The 17,196-nt window shown below is 35.0% G+C and overlaps 2 protein-coding genes across 2 annotated transcripts; one reads left to right on the top strand and one right to left on the bottom strand.

Annotated features, from left to right (window-relative positions):
• Positions 1-523: 523 nt before the first annotated feature.
• Positions 524-6,651, bottom strand: dcaf17 (ddb1 and cul4 associated factor 17). The gene is made up of 14 exons (XM_032566700.1): positions 6,491-6,651; positions 6,302-6,405; positions 5,709-5,799; positions 5,410-5,546; positions 5,236-5,314; positions 4,896-4,985; positions 4,714-4,821; positions 4,516-4,618; positions 3,120-3,259; positions 2,121-2,230; positions 1,927-2,011; positions 1,779-1,862; positions 1,133-1,288; positions 524-830 (listed from the first exon to the last, which is right to left on the bottom strand). The coding sequence occupies exons 1-14, from the start codon at positions 6,617-6,619 to the stop codon at positions 723-725; spliced, it is 1,524 nt and encodes a 507-aa protein (XP_032422591.1). The 5' UTR covers positions 6,620-6,651; the 3' UTR covers positions 524-722.
• On the top strand, positions 6,575-15,706 carry mettl8 (methyltransferase 8, methylcytidine). Its single transcript, XM_032566705.1, has 11 exons — positions 6,575-6,692; positions 8,044-8,200; positions 8,341-8,432; positions 8,524-8,681; positions 8,792-8,863; positions 8,978-9,027; positions 9,685-9,745; positions 10,732-10,871; positions 11,916-12,022; positions 14,977-15,042; positions 15,427-15,706. Exons 2-11 carry the CDS (start codon positions 8,049-8,051, stop codon positions 15,579-15,581), a joined length of 1,053 nt encoding a protein of 350 aa, XP_032422596.1. The 5' UTR covers positions 6,575-6,692; positions 8,044-8,048; the 3' UTR covers positions 15,582-15,706.
• The last annotated feature ends 1,490 nt before the right edge of the window (positions 15,707-17,196 follow it).

The raw sequence follows: 17,196 nt of genomic DNA, 5'->3' as shown, positions 1-17,196 counted from the left end.
TTTCAGTTGTTCATTGTAAATCAATGAGTACTGGGCGCCAACTAGTGTCGCACTGTGTAACAGCTGGTAAGTGATATATTTATTCAGTTCAATTAAAAATACAGCCAAAATTTATTAATTAAATAAATATAAATAATGTAATTATTGCAAAATGTATTAAATAAAGAAGCCAAATAATTATAAGCTTATTAATTGATCTAATTTTGGCTTAAACGGCTCTCCGGGAGATTAAGTGTCGCGGAAACTTAAACTGCACACATTTCTTCTAATAGTTGTAATAGATGATGATGGAAGTGGATCTAAAGAATCCTGTGACTTAGTTTTATCACTGTTAAGTGAAGAGAATCCTCTTGATTGTTTATTAAACTGTAACTTTTTAAGAAGCCTTAATCTGTCAGCAAAGTACTGTTTGAAATTGTTTGCACTTATGTTCAAATTAAAATGAAGGATTTCTAAATGTACTTTTAAAAATCTAAATAAAATGAGCATGTATGTGCACGACAAAAAGCAAGAGAGAGAAAGCAGCTTTGAAAAGTATACAATTTTAATGTTGTAAAAAAAAACAATAAAGTTTTTGCAGTTGTTAGTGATTACAGAAATTTACAATAAAGAAAACAGATATTCAGACAAAATAAAATATACAAGTATCCACAAGTTTACTACTCCTTCCAACAACTTTACAACATTGGAAAAAACATCACAATATCATTCAGTCAATTTTGTCATTTAGTGATGGTCCTGAGTTTATAAACATAGCAGCAGAACTGGCTGCCGTTTTGCTCAATGTGAACAATGGTGTCTCTGTCAAAGAACAGCTCATGTGGATAAGTCTGAAACAGAGGACAGAAATGCATTAACACACACAGCTTGATGTTTATTTCTTTACTTTAGAACCCACTACGTTCTTATTTTGTACCACTCATAGCCATTTTTTCCGAATCTACTGCCATGCGGTACCAAGTAGTTAGTTTCTTTTGTTGAAGCATGGACATAATAGTTATAAACGTACTCAAACATAGAAAAATATATATTATTTTTAAAGGTTTTATATGACCCTTTTTCTACTGACAAGAAAAGGCTAATTAATTAACACAAAATATGTCAAATTAATAAGATTCTTTATATTACAAACCTCATCCCAAGGCTCATCCAGATCAATCTTTCGCTGTAACCGCCCTGTTTGGTTGTCGTGCAGTTGGACATGAGCTCTGCCCTCCTCGCCCTCCCCGTTAGTTACCGCTATGGCCAGAAGGTCGAGTTCATCCTCGTATTCCAGCAACCGAAAGGTCTGAAATATCAAAATTCACATCCAAGTATAGATTTATCATGTGTTGCTTTTTAACAAATGCTGCTAGTATGACTGGAAACCTTTTTGGTTCAGACAGCTAGGTGGCGTTAGATTATGTTTAATTTAGAGATGATCCTTCATCAACTTGTAAGTGTTTTCAAAGAGTGTTCGCTCTTCTCTAAACAGAGGAGTGATCAGATTTTGTGCAGATGGGATTGATTCATAGTAAAATATCTGTCTGCTAAATCTGCTGTCTGTTATATGTCTCTAGATTCTCGGCAACAGCATTAAGATGCATAAGCAGATTTAAACGAGAACAAGGGCAAAAACATGTATGTTTTTTTGTTTTCACATAAATTAAACCAGGGGCCTCAGGGCCCAGGGGCAGTTATATCAGTTAAACTTGATATAACTGCCCCTGTACAAGTACAAGAAGTACTATGCCTGTGTGATTTTGTTTATATCAAGGTTCAGAACAGGCTATTGGTACCTCCTGCATTGGGTCATCATCCAGTTGTTGAAATCTCGATCTCACTGTCCGGCCTGAAGACGTGACGGTGACACGAGGGGACGGCTGCAGAACGTGAGTATTAATAAAAGATCTCATATACAGTAAAGATGTTAAATATTACACCTACATGGCTTCGATGTGTTGTCAGAGAGTAATCCTCTAGCACCTCTGATGGCAAAGGACTGTTTAGTTCACTAATGACTTTCAGCACACTTCAAAAGAAAGACATACATAATCATGCAGTATGTGTAAGCGACACAGAAGACAACAATGCCGCTTTATAATACTATTTATATTGTTAACCTTGACCGGATCACTCACTTTATAGTGTTAGGTCCAATGTGGATGACTCTCCCTGAATCAGCTGGATGGAAGAAGATGACGTCACTCTCAAGAGAGCAACAGTTCATGTTCTGGATTCCATTTTTTGCCTAATATCATAAAGATTTGTAGTTAAAGGCATGGTGCAAACCCAGCTTACTGGGCAAAACTCAACCATCACAGCATCAACATCTTGCATACTTAAATTGGACAACACATGACATGCTGTGGCTTTTTTCATTATCAACAATATTTTGCTACCATCAGTCGCTTGCAAAACTAATTCACACCCTTTGAACTTTGTCATATTTTGTCATGCTACAGCGACAAACATTAATATAATCTGTTTGGATTTTATGTGAAAAACCAACACAAAGTAGTGAAAAATTGCTTCATGAAAGAAAAATCACAGTTTCATAAATTGTCTAAAAACTGAAAAGTGTGTTGTGCATTTGCATTCAGTCCACTGTATTCTGATATTCCTGAATAAAATTCAGGGCAATCATTTGCCTTCAGACGTCACGTAATTAGTAAATAAAATCCACCCGTGTTTCCCTCAATATAAATCCAGATGTTCTTTGAGAGAATCAGAAATTAAACATCATCATGAAAAACAGGGGAATCAACAGATAGGTCTGAGAGGAGGTTGTAAAGATTAAAGCACAATTAAGTTACCAAACACTGAAGAATTAGACGTCTCACAGAGCTCTGTTCAATACATCAACAGAGGAGTATTGGAAGCATACATAAGAAAGAATGGGTTGCAACTGATGTTGCCATTGCAATACTTAGCCAGTATTTTTATATTGCAAGGTTTTCTAATATTATGTCTAGTCAAAGCCTAATGATACACCATTCAAAGCTTACTAGTTTGTACTTTAAAGAGCACTAATCAGGTCCATGTTTGTAATTTGTCCCAAATACTGATGAACAAATCATTTGCTCATCAGCCAAAAAACAGATGTTGTACTGCGAAGATGAAGAAAACTCTAAATTTACCAAAGTGCTGTCCTTCAGTGAACAGATGTAGTGAGTCCCTCTGTGTTTTTTGTGTGGTGGAGTGTAAATGTAGTGCCAAGGGAAGCCGCCGATCTGGATACCATTGTGAGAGAATGCCTCAAAAAGAAGTGGTGGCGGTTCTGTGAAATAAAAAAAAACACATATTTCCAGTAACAATTTGTGTGTGTGTCTGTATTTTTTATTACTTTAATGGCTCTAGTGGCCTTCATTTGAAAGTGGTTAGACAGGAAAATGGATAATGAGAGAGAGGGAAGACCTTCAGCAAAGGTCATCAGGTCGGGACTCGAACCTGTGACTGATGTGTCAAGGACCAGAGCCTCCTTACGTGGGTTGTGCTTTACTCTGCGCCACCACAGCACCCAACAATTTATGTTTAACTCCTTCTAACTTGTACCTATTCTATGAAGGAGGTTCAAAAGACCCAGGGTTTGTTGAAGAGAACTTGCTCAAGTTACCCTAACAATGGAGATTAAATTTGAGTGGTTATATGTTTATACTAGCATGTCAAACAGACGGAGTTGAAATCTAAGAATCAATCCCAATAAAGCAGCAGGATCGCTTGCAAAAAACCAGCCACCCGCTCCGACATTTCATGTTTTCTATTGCAATAAGTTATTGTGCTGCAGGTGTTTTCGGTTCTGAATACAGAACAATTCCAACCACATATTTGAGGTTAAGCCACTGCTGATTTTAAAGTTTTTTTGCACTGAAAACACTGACCAGCAGACAAATATCCTCCCATCTCATTTTCTGTCATCCAGACATCCAGTAATTTCTAGCATCCACAAACATTTCTACGGAATGCTACATTTATTAATTTAATTTAAAAAATATAAACTAAACTGGCATATAATGAAGGAAAAAAGTAAAAGTGGGAAAAAAAAAGCATTCATTTAAAGAGTAAAAATTTCAGAAAATTTATGAATAATAAGAGGGAAGAAAATAATAATAAAAAAAAGGCCAACACAAAATTTGTCCAACAAGCATCTTTGTGTCATTATAAATAATCTTGCATAAAAATTAACAATTAATCAGAAATAATGTTGGTTGCAATCTTAGATGCTACCATCCGGGGATAATACCACCCAAAAAGTATTAATTTATTATTTGGGTGGTATTTGTTATTTACATTTCATTATAACAAGAAGCGTTCTTGTTATAAGAAGAGACGGCTTCTTTATTATTATTTTTTTCTTAGTTGGAGGTTGGAGAAAAAATTACTTTTTGTATTTATTCATAAAAAAAATTGCTAACACTGATGTTTAAGTTAAGAAAATTTTCTGAATATTTGCTGTGGTAATGAGGACTGAAGTTTATAAAGGCTTAATAGATGGAGAACAAAATGAAGGAATGCCACAGGGTTAAAGTGCCTCACCTGTGATCTGGATGTTAACTGGGATACCAAATGGAACGTCCCCAACGGTTCTGTGTCCCAGCAGGGGACTCTGCTGTCCCAATGTCAACTCTTCAATTAAGCACTAACAACAAAGACAGTTATTTTTCATCTAAGGTATTCTATAAACACATTTCAAAGATAGCTTGTTAATGGAGATCGTTCCAGCTGAACACATACTCTTTGGACAACGTGTTCAAAACTGTACAGTTTCACTGACTTGTTACTGTAAGACACAGCAAGGACACCCTGGGACAGAACCACATCTGTAACACCACTTCCAAATCCCTGAAATAAAATAATTTCCATTTTATAACATGAATCCCAATTCAGGTACACTTATATGATTAAATTAACTATACCTTTTTATTTATCTCCAAAATCCCCACAATTTGCAAGGGGAAAACATGAAAAATGGCCATGTGCATGACTGCATTCTGAGATATACCTGCCTGAGGGAGAAAAAGCAAAAAAATTACATAGATTTTGTTAGATATGTTATTAAAAGGAAACAAAAATGTTTAATTCTTAAAGTAGACCCCGTTACTACATAAAAACCATTGTTTCTTGATTTATTCATTCATTTATTTCAGAATAACAACTCAAGATGCTTAAATTATCATTAAATTAGGCATATAGGCTTTCAATGTCTCTATAAAAGTGCAATATGTTTCAAATTAGCTTAAAATAATAGATTTTTACCTGTCTTGCCAAGGGTGTTTCTTTGTTCTGAACAGATTTAATGTAAAATGTTTCTTGTGAAACATTCCAGGCAAGATATCTACAAAACAGAAGTGCAAGGTTTAAAATATACTTTTATAACAAAAAAATAAATTATAACCCATCAAAGGACAAAGAGCTGAGTGTTGAATATACCTGTACTTGTATTTAGGAGAGAGATAAATTCTCTGCAGCTCTTTTCCTGTTTCAGCTGAAATGCGGCAGAGCCAGTTATCTGCTGTCAGAGCTAAGAGGCAGGGTTTATGTTCAGAGGGAGAGGATAAAGTTTTGTCCTGAAACAAACCAACAAAATCAACAAAATCAGGATATACTTTATTGATTAAATATAATTCTAAAGTTGACTTGTAAATTGTTGTAATAGAAGGTAGTTTATCTTTGCAAAAACAGTTACATGTCACAAATGAAGTACGTAAATATTTCTAAATTTTACTCACAAGAGGGCTCTGACAAAGCAGAGCATCTTCAATCTTCTGCTGTTTGGACTTCTTTGGGAATTTGTATAAATTCTGGGGCTGATCGTGGACACTAAAATCAAAAGATTTAAGTTACATACTAGAACAATATAATGTAAGTAATACTATAGCAGACAAGTGAGCTTTGATCTGTCTGAGGAGAAATCTTAATGTAAAAATACAGACTCTGGCAAAAAGTCTAACAGATAAAATCTGAATGCAGTGTCTGAACTCTGAAGCCTAAATTATTTCATTTCTGCTAGCAAAGTGTTGTTGAAAACCGCAAACAATGGAAAGAAATAATCTACTTGCCACCTCTACATGTGACCAATGTACACATGTATCCCAGAGTAGCTGCTTGTATGTGCTTTACTTTACAACAGTAATTAATTTTGCTAGCTAAAACTGCACTAAAGTATGGTATACCTTTGGCTGTATAAGACTGTCCCGTTTTTAATTCAGGTTCCCTGACATGTTTTTGAGAGACAGCTGTGCTCAAATTGCTGAAGTCTCAACATTGAACTTAATAAATTAGATTATTCTGTAAATAATACAAGTGAATAATCCATACTCACCAACTGTAGCAGTTCTGGTAATTATCAAAGTAGATTCTACCACTGTCGTACATTATTGCTGTTTTTGAAGTCTTGCTCCAAACTTTAATGAAGCTCCTGTTTTCCTGCAGTGAGGCAACAATTAAGTATAGTAAAATATGTATTGAAAGCAGGAATTGATACAATTTTAAAGTGCTTCCTTTATGTTACATGAAGAGTGATGCTCCTGAGGATTTTCAAGCAGAATCTGTGTAAAGTCCCAGTATCCCGGATCCCTCTGCTCCTCTGGTTCAGCAAATCAGCTGTGCTAGAAGTCATCTTTCTGCGGGGTGGCGCCATCTGCAGGCGGAGCTTCTCAACAAACCAAAGCCTCCAAAGGTTCAATCAAACGGCACACGAGATCCAGACCTAGGTAAGGATGGGGATGTTCTCCAACCCGAAGAGCTATTTACCAAATTTTCTCTTTCCCAGATCGCAGTAGTTCTCAGCGTAAGTTAGCATGGAAGCCATCAGATATATATAGCTTTTATTTTAGCTAAAAACCTCGATCATAGATTTTTTTTTTTTTGCCAAAAGTGATTTGTATATCTACATAGTCAGAGGGACCTGTCCCAAAGTTAGGAAAAGTTTGGTATAATTTACAGGTAATCGATTTTATCTGAGGAAATTAATGTCGCTTTTCGGTTGGTGTTGTAGTTAGCTGGCCGTTAGCCTGTTCAGCTGCATGTTTGCCAAGCGTCTTCTTCTACGGACAAAATAAGAAAACATTTCCGACTGAAACCACAGCGCCGACATTCGTTAGCTTTAGTTTGTTGATGTAGTTGTATTAGATCCACTTATTTCCTGTAATAAACGTGTTAAAACATAGACACAAATACAAACAAGTCAGACACTCTTGTGCGCTTTCAAGTCGCCACATAAACTATTTTCCATTTACATTCTGCTCATTTTGTAATATATTGCTTTTTGTTTTGGTTACCTTGTTTTCATGTTTTGTTCAGTATTTTGTTTCATTTGGGCGTTTATATCAATTCATCCATTTATTATATGCGTTAATTTGTGTTTCTTTTTCTTACTTTAGAGAATAATAATGATGCCGTTTCTAATCTGTAATTCTTTTCAGTGCAAATTGAACATCTGTTAAATAATTGTGGATAAGAAGTCATGAGATTCATTTACAATTCCTGAAACATTATGGATCATAGTTTTACAAGTACAAAATTGCATTTTCAAAATATTCATATGCACATTGTTACAGATCCACCATACTTAACACTGGGCTTGTTAAGTAGCCCACGTACTTATCCATTTTCCACATACTTATCCATTTTCCACGTACTTATCAATTTTTCCCCCCCCCAGCTGTTTGTAGCTGAAAATCTCAAACTTAGTCTACTTAAAAAGTAAAGTATGAATTAAAAAACATGCTTCTGTGGTGTTTATTTTAATTTTTAATTTTAATTGTGCCTACATGTGTGGCAGTTGAGATTTTGCGAAAACAATTATTATTTAATGTGGAATTCTGTTATTTTTTTCTTAACTGTATAAATGTGCTCAGATTAAAGGTTGATTTTTTTCAGTGTGAGGCTGTGCTGCCTCCGTTAAAGATTAATTTATTTTAGGGTGTTTTTTTTTTGTTGTTGTTGTTTTTCTAAGGACCCAGCAAATATTCTGGCCTTATTTTAAAACTGTGGATTGTTATTAACAATTATGTTTCTGTCTCAGTCTCTAACTATAGATTTGAACTCCTTGATCTTTTGCAGAGTAAATGCATAAACAATGGAGCTGCTCTGTGGTCAAACAAGCTTCTGCTTTCTTCCGGTTTTATGTGAGACTAAAGAGCACTAAGGCAAGACCTACAGCTCCTTTGGGTTCACGAATTCTGACAAACCCTGATGACATCTTTAAACACAACATGTGGTCAGTTTCCGTCTGTTTTTACCTTCCTAAAGTCTCTCGTTAATCTTTATGAATCAAACACTAAAATGGGAAAATCTAGTTTATCCTCCACTTAAGTCAAGACAGCAGTTCTTTTAGTTTTTTAATGTTTTCACTATTAGGGACCATGTGGAGTGGACAAAGGAGGACCAAGAAGCTGCTCGGCAGAGGGCAGAAGAAAATTCAAATATACGACTTCCTTTAACAGAGCAAGGTTACGAACATGTTGCCACATGATAATTTGCCTCATCACATTACGTAATGTAAAAAAAAAAGTTAACATTAATCCAATTTCCTTCCTTCAGGTAAATTTAGCACAAATGCTTGCCAGTACTGGGACCAGTTTTACGAGGTGCATCAGGATAAATTCTTCAAAGATCGCAGGTGGCTGTTTTTAGAGTTCCCAGAATTGCTTCCTTCATCTGCAGAAGAAAAGAGGACAAATGCATGCCGCAGTCATCAGGTAGCAGCAGAGCCAGCTAGCAGCAGCTCCTGCACTAATGGGGAAACGGGACACTGTCAACACAATGATCCCATTCAGCACAGCCAAAAACAGATACCTTTTATTTCCAGGAAGCAGCAGCAGAACCAAATGAAACCATCTCTTCTTTTCCTGGACAGCATGCGTCTTTCAGGATTTTGGAGGTTTTAAAAAATGTTCACTTTCTTCGTGTTTATGCTTATCCCTTTCCTTAGTTTTAGATGTTTAGAGTGTTATTTAACTGCTTTAACTTGACCCTTCACTCTATATTTTCTCAGGTTGGATGTGGAGTTGGTAACAGTGTATTTCCCATTGTTAATACCATAAAGTAGGTCATATTTTTAACTGATTTACACATAATTACTTACATAAAGATTTATATGTTTGATATTTGATCACTCTAATGTTTTATCTACAGATGTATTGATTGGGCTCATGTTCTCATTTTTTCTTTCTTCTTTTAACATGCAAAATGTTGTATGTGTAAACTTTGATTTAATTCAATTAAAATCATCAAACTTTGACCCTGAAAGAGAACAGATTCACCGCATGTTCCATGATTGAGGTAGTAGCATTAGATCCAATGTTAAAAGAAGTTGCAAGAATATCATTTACATTCATGAGTCAAATCATATGTTCGTCAGGTTTATCTGATTTTAATTAAACACCAAACAAAGTGCATCAAAAGAATGAACTGTTTGCTGATGAGTTTCCTGGCAGAAAAAGTGGAAGTTTCCAGTTTTTAATATTTTATAAAAAGGAAAAAAATATGTGCTGATTAGTGGTTACTTGGCCAATTCGATATTTGGATGGTTCACCAGTTTTATTTTGACATTAAGCATGTAACTCCTGAAATTTTCAAGGTCTATGTTTTGTTGAAGTGACGAAGGAGTCTTGATGCAAAGGAACAAAATTATCCAAAGCTGCAGTACATATCCACTTATGGTTATTTGATATTTTCAGAGCTGGTTCTTTTGTTTCACAGGAACACAGACTCCTTTTTATACTGCTGTGACTTCTCCGCTCGTGCCATTCAGCTGGTTAAGGTAAAACTTAGTATAAAAAACTAAGTAATAATGTTGAATTCTAAATGAACAGACATTTATGCATTTCTACTTCATTAATAAAACTTGAGCGAGATGTTTATATCAACCAAGATTAACTTGTTTCAAAGAGTCCTGTTATACTGAATTTGTTGAAAACAGGACTCTTCAAAAGTATTAATTTTATGTGAACTTATTTGACACACTGCAGCTACAAATTTCAGTGTATCCCCATATCCCTTGGATTTTTTTTTTTCTTATAGTGCTTTTTTGATAAATCCTGTTAGAAGCAGTGAAGCAGACGCTTACCGTCCTGCTGAATATTCAACAAGAACTTCAATAGAACAGTTTAACACAAATCATATTCCTGTGTTAGAACGGTCCAGATAAAATCCAGGCCTAAATTCATTTTACAATCCGTAGGAAGATTTGAAAATTCTTCCTACAGAGAACTTTCTAGAGGTCTCAGATACTTTCTTTGCTCTCTAAATGAAACATTTGTAATAAGCCTAGTCAGTGATCTGTTTTGTATCAAATTAAATCTCTATGGTGAGGACTGAAGACAAGAGGGCTTGAAAAAGACCCCCAGAACCTTCAAGATTTTACAGCTTGCATGGAATAATGCAGCCAAATCACACCTGAGCCATGCACAAGAATAACTTTTTTTTAAAGTAATGTCTTGAAGTTGTCATTACCAAATAGGGCTTTTTAAAACAGAGTACCGGTATTTAACACATTATTGTAATTTCATTCAGCAATCTTGAAATAATCCTTGTCTTTCCATTTTTTGCACTCATAACTTTTTTGGTGATTACTTTGCAGTGATATATTTGTATTTGAAGATTATTTGGGTTATTGCAGGCATATTTAATCTTAGAAAAACATTGATTTATTTAAAACTTATTTTACACACCAATGAAAATCTCCCACATTAATTTGGGAACAGAGACAATTTAGTGAATGTGACTTAGTTTATTTCCCTCTAACAGGACCATCCGGACTATGATGATTCTGTGTGTCATGCTTTTGTCCACGACATTTGTGAGGAGGCGGACTCTTTTCCTTTTCCTCCTCAGAGCCTGGATGTTATCCTAGCAGTCTTTGTGCTCTCTTCCATCCATCCTCAGCGGTAGGTGAAGATTACAGTATAAAGAAGAGTTATTTATCAGCGAGCTGCTCATTCACCATTTACAACCCTCCAACCCTCCTCTTCATGTTCCCTCGACTTTGAGTACCTTTTTTTTTTTTAAGGCCCCAGTACGCTGCCACTTAAAAGTATTCATATCCCTTGGATTTCTTTCTTACTCTGCTGTTTTGATAAATCCTGTTAGAAGCAGTGAAGCAGACGTTTACCTTCCTGTTGGACATCCAACCAGAACTTCATTAGAGTAATATAAAACAAATCATATTCCAGTGTTAGAATGGTCCAGTTAAAGTCCAGACCTAAATACAAATGAGAATCTGTAGGAAGACTTTAAAATGTATGTTCTCAGATGTGTCATGCTCTCCAATTCAACTGATCTTGACCTATTTTACAAAGAAGAATAGAATATTTCAGGCTGTGTAAAGCTGGTAGAAAAATACCCCAAAACACTTGCAGTTATAACTGCAGCAAAAGGTGCTCTACATATTATGGACCACAAATGCAAGCAATACTTTTGAGACTTTTAGTTAGAAAATATTTTCATGCTATGCATTTTTTATGTCTTTTAGTACTTCAAAATTGTGCCAACTTTGTGTTAGACTAGCACCTAAAGTTGTAACAACATTCAGAATAAGTATTGTCTCACACAGGATGGATACAAATACAATTCACACAAAGCAGATTTATTTGTTAAATAAAAAACCTGCATATTGTTTTCCTTCGACTTCAGGATTCTGCAGTACTTGGTGTGATTCTGTCATATAAAATCTACCATAATAAAATACAATTTTATGGTTGTGATTTGACAAAATGTGAAGAGGTTCAAGGAATATTTATACATAAGCTGGGTGTCAGTTCAATTAAGTACAATTTAATAGCTGTGCAGCAGTCGTTTCTGAACAGGAGAAGTATATGTAAATGTTTTCATTGCTTGCTTTCTGCTTGATGGATCACACTTCCATTGACTTTCATTTGCTGTTCACTTACAAATCAACAGTATTTGATTATTTGTATTCTGTTTATTTACAGAGTGCAAAAAGTTGTGAACCAACTTTCAACATATTTGAAGGATGGAGGAGTTTTCCTCTTCCGTGATTATGGGAGATATGACTTTTCACAGCTAAGGTTTAAGAAAGGTGAGGCTCCTCATTGACACTAAAGCAAAATATGTATTTGAATAAGAATGTCAGGATTATTACACAATATGCATTAAAAAAATTCCAGGGTTTTCCTGATTTCATTTCTTGATCTCTCATTTAATGTTCTTATTAAAAAAAGAAACAAAATATAAGTTCACCATGAAATTGCCAATTTTCCTATAGCTAGTTGTAAGGAAGGTGAGTGAGTGAGTGAATGAATGAATGAATTAAATCATTAATAAATGATAATAAAGACACCAGGAAAGGAGGAAAAACATAAGGCAAGGAGGAAAGGAGAAACAACATAAAGAAGTAAGGAATTAAACTAGAAAATTTCGGAAGAAATTTAGCCGGGGCCTGCCAAGGCGCGCCCGTCGGGCTTGGGCCCGGCGTCGTCACGCCACAAATCGGCGTCGACGCTAAAGAACGCCGCGACGTAATCAGTGGCACGCGGAGAACCGCAAGAACGTTAAGCGAGGCGGACGTGCACCATTCAGTATGATTTAAAATGTTGTCAAGGCTTTTATTTTGGAAGTTTTGTTAAACTTCATTTCAAAGGGCCAAACTAATCCCATGCGTAACAGTCATTGGGTTAAAATAGTTATATAATGCTCAAAACACAAGTAGCTGATGTAAAAATATTCAAGGCTTTTATTTTGAAATGTTTGTTAAGCTTCATTTCAAAGCGCCAAACTAATCCTATGTTTATCAGTGCTTTGGATGAAAACGTCAAATAAAGCCAAAAAGAGCAGTTACGTCATGTAAAAATATTCAAGGCTTTTATTTTGAAATTTTCAGTATGCTTCATTTCAAAGGGCCAAACTAATACCATGTGTAACAGTGCTTTGGATGAAAAAGTCAAATAAAGCCAAAAAGAGCAATTACGTCATGTAAAAATATTCAAGGCTTTTATTTTGAAATTTTCAGTATGCTTCATTTCAAAGGGCCAAACTAATACCATGTGTAACAGTGCTTTGGATGAAAAAGTCAAATAAAGCCAAAAAGAGCAATTACGTCATGTAAAAATATTCAAGGCTTTTATTTTGAAATTTTCAGTATGCTTCATTTCAAAGGGCCAAACTAATACCATGTGTAACAGTGCTTTGGATGAAAAAGTCAAATAAAGCCAAAAAGAGCAATTACGTCATGTAAAAATATTCAAGGCTTTTATTTTGAAATTTTCAGTATGCTTCATTTCAAAGGGCCAAACTAATACCATGTGTAACAGTGCTTTGGATGAAAAAGTCAAATAAAGCCAAAAAGAGCAATGACCTGATGTAAAAATATTCAAGGCTTTTATTTTGAAATTTTCATCAAGCTTAATTTTAAATTGCCACACTAATCCCATGTGTAACAATTGCTGGGTTAAATCAGTTATATACAGCTCAAAAGAGCAATTTTCTGATGTAAAAATATTCAAGGCTTTTATTTTGAAATTTTTGTTAAGCTTCATTTCAAAGGGCCAAACTAATCCCATGTGTAACAGTTACTGAGTTAAATCAGTTATATAATGCTGAAAAAGCAAGTAGTTGATGTAAAAATATTCAAGGCTTTTATTTTGAAATGTTCAGTATGCTTCATTTCAGAGGGCCAAACTAATACCACGTGTAACAGTGCTTTGGATGAAAAAGTCACATAAAGCCAAAAAAGAGCAATTACGTCATGTAAAAATATTCAGGGCTTTTATTGTGAAATTTTCAAAATGCTTAATTTTAAAGTTCAAAACTAATCCCATGTGTAACAGTTACTGAGTTAAATCAGTTATATACAGCCCATAGCAGCAATTAGTTGTAAAGGCCAGTTCAGTCAACCTCTGTTTCAACTGAGCGGTCCACTATAGATAGAACTACAGCGATGCGTATTCGTAGTCCAAACCAGCAGCCAATAGCCTCTTGAGATCCGTTGCTATGGCAAATAATGGTCTCAGCAGGGTGTGAGCTCTGAGCTCTGAGCTCTCAAACACACAATTGTGTGTTTGAGCAAACACGTTTTACTGACAAAAAGCATTGGAAACAAATCCTTCTTGTTCGGGAACCGTAATACATATTCGAAAAGCGTTTTAAGCGTATGACAGTTCAATATGTCTTCTGCGATAGTCCCGAGATTCATATCTGTACCTCACTCAGAACATTTACAGCGATGAGAGAAAGAAATGTTGTGCCCAGATCTGAACCGAGATCGGCTGTCACTGTAATTTGAGCAAAAATGAGAAAGTTTGGGTCGCTTAGAGGCAAATTGTGGACAAACCGTAACTGGTATCGACGAGCCGTCTTCACTTTCGAAGAGATCACAGACGTATCTACAAAATGAAATTTTAATGGCATTTCTAGGTGAATTTGTGACGACACAGCAAATCCTCAAAAATAGGGTATTTCTAGGATTTTTCCCATTGAGTTATAATGGGGTTTTTTTCGTAGTTTTTTGCGAATTATGTCGCCACGTTAAGCCCAAATCCCACCAGAAGTAATAGCTCCAATGGCGTGAATTTTCTGCACGTTTTGATACCTCATTTGTAGGTGTGCACCCAGCGGTACGAGCCGCATTAACGGTTACGGAAGAAAAATAAAGATTAAAGAGACGCTTCTCTCCGACAATAGTAATAGGTTCCTGCCATTGCTTTGCATGGCAGGCCCCAATAAGGAAGAAGATGAGAGTAGATGAAAGGACAAGGTGGCAAAGAAGAAGAGGAGAGAGGAAAGAAGTACACAAGGAAGTATACGAGGAAGAAAAAAGGATAGACACAACACAACTAGAGTAATAGGCTAGCACAGGTTTTTAAATTTATTTATTTATTTATTTTATCCATACCTTGAAAATAAATTTGAAATAAATACCTTGAAATAAATTTTTATACTTTTGCAGATTTTCTAGACTGTGTAGAAACCCTAGAAGTATATTTTTCCAAATACATATGCCTTCCTGTAATAATTTTTTATTTTTCTAATATTTAGGTCGATGTTTATCAGACAATTTCTACACACGTGGAGATGGAACCTGCGTTTACTTTTTTACTAAAGGTATTGGTAATGACCTAATGTTGTATGCATGTATTCATGCCTAATACAGTACAGTGATGGTGACATTGTCCAGGACTTATGACACCGAACTCAGCTTTGCTGAAGCAAGCAGTTGTGTACTTGTAGCCCTGGTGAATAATGTAAATCCACTCCAATATTTTCTGACATTATATATTTTTGAATTTATCACATTTTTGAACAAAAAAAAATTAAATAAATTTTTTTTATCCAGTTTAGAGAGAATTTGAAAACTGTATTTAAGAAAATCTGAGATATAATTGCACATTATTTCTGGATGACTATTAACCTAGAATTTGGAAATTATTTTTGTAGAAAAAAAAAAAAAGCTCTGGTCACTGATTATGTTTTATGCAACATTTACAGAAGAGGTCCATAATTTATTTTCCAAAGCTGGACTTGAAGAAATTCAGAATCTTGAAGACAAACGACTACAAGTGAATCGTGGGAAGAAAGTTGCAATGCGTCGAGTGTGGATGCAGAGCAAGTACAGGAAACCACCTCTACCATCACCATCCTAGAGACCCAATAGCACAGCTGTGTGTTTGTGTGTTAATATTTGTAATATATATTTGTACTATTTAGATCTCTATTCTGTTATAAAATTTCAGCTGCAGCAAAATAAGTAAAATAAAGTAATAAAACACACTGTTGTCTTTTCATCTTACTGTGTTAATAATAGCATGACTCTTGTAAGACAACTTAGTTAGTCACTGGATTTCTGTCCACCTAATGTACAATACAAAAGAAGTTAGAAAATTTAGGTTTAAGTAACCTAATCAGATTGGAAGAACTGACTGATTTTACTGTCTGCCTACTATTTTAACCTTGTCAAATTTTGCACTTTAATAATAATAGTGTTTTGCAGTCATGCCCACACTACAACCACAATCTCCAATGTGTTTTATTATGCATTTGTGTGATAGTATAACACAAAACAGAGCATAATTGTGAAGGGGAATGAAAAAATGCATGGTTTGAAAAGTATTTCTCAAATTAGAATCTTTGGATGTAGAGTCACCTTTTGCTGCAATTGCAGCTGCAAATCTTTTAGGATTTATCTCTATCTCTTGCACTTCTAGTAACTGAAACTGTTGCCCACTCTTTGCAAAATAGCTCAAGTTCTGTCAGATTTATTGGAAAGCATTTGAGAATAGTGCTTTCCAAATCTTGCTATGGACTTGTTCTGGACTTTGTGCCATTCTAATGAATATGCTTTCTTCTGACTCTGCTATCGTAGCTCTTACTGCAGATAGAGTTCACATTGACAGTTGATAACAGATTCCAGTAGCTGAGTTGTGGATCTCCTCCAGAGTTATAACTATCTTCTCAGCTGCTTCTCTGATTAATGCCTTTAATGTCTTCCTTGTCAGCTTAGTTGTACGGCCCAATCAGTTGTGTTCTTCTTTTTTCATGTTTTGGTGATAGACATAAAGTTGCTCCATATTATATCTAAAACTTGGGATGTTGCTTTAAAATGTAGCAATATTTAAAACTTTTCCATAACTTTATCCCTGACCTGTTGGTCATTGGTTGCAGTAGGGGAGTATTTTTAGAGTGTGTAAGAGTAAACATGGCTAAGCACAAATTTATAAAACATGTTTTAGATTTTCATTTATTAGAAAACGTAAACTCATGATTCATTTAAAAATATGCAGAAATACATACAATTAAAATAAAATAGAAGATTATGGTTGTATGGCAATATGTGAAAACGCTAAAAGGGTGTGAATACTTTTGCAAGGCACTGCACATGCCATTTAATAGAATAAAACTGATAGCCTCGCTTTATTCTCTTTATTACAAATGAACAGCAGGCACATTTTATGAAGGGAAACTTGAAAGCTGTGGACTGTTGAGTTTTCGGTTACTTTGTTGAAATGTGATTCTTGTTTGTTTGCCTTATTAAATGTATAATGTGTAATAATAATTATAATAATAACAATAATAATAATAATAATAATAATAATAATAATACTCTTATATACTCTTAATAATAATCTTGTCTTCTGATGTCCAAAGTTGATTTATTTTCTACATGTAATTATCAGCCATGATTGTGGACATCGCCACGCACGCTCAGACAGAACGCATCCCCTCCACTAGAAGAATTTTTGCACACGCTGCGTGACGTTT

The sequence above is a fragment of the Xiphophorus hellerii genome, chromosome 7, assembly GCF_003331165.1.
Source record: "Xiphophorus hellerii strain 12219 chromosome 7, Xiphophorus_hellerii-4.1, whole genome shotgun sequence".
In the NCBI taxonomy this organism is placed as follows: Eukaryota; Metazoa; Chordata; class Actinopteri; order Cyprinodontiformes; family Poeciliidae; genus Xiphophorus; species Xiphophorus hellerii.
The sequence above is the reverse complement of the archived record's forward strand: the minus strand, read 5'-3'. Positions and strand labels throughout refer to the sequence as shown.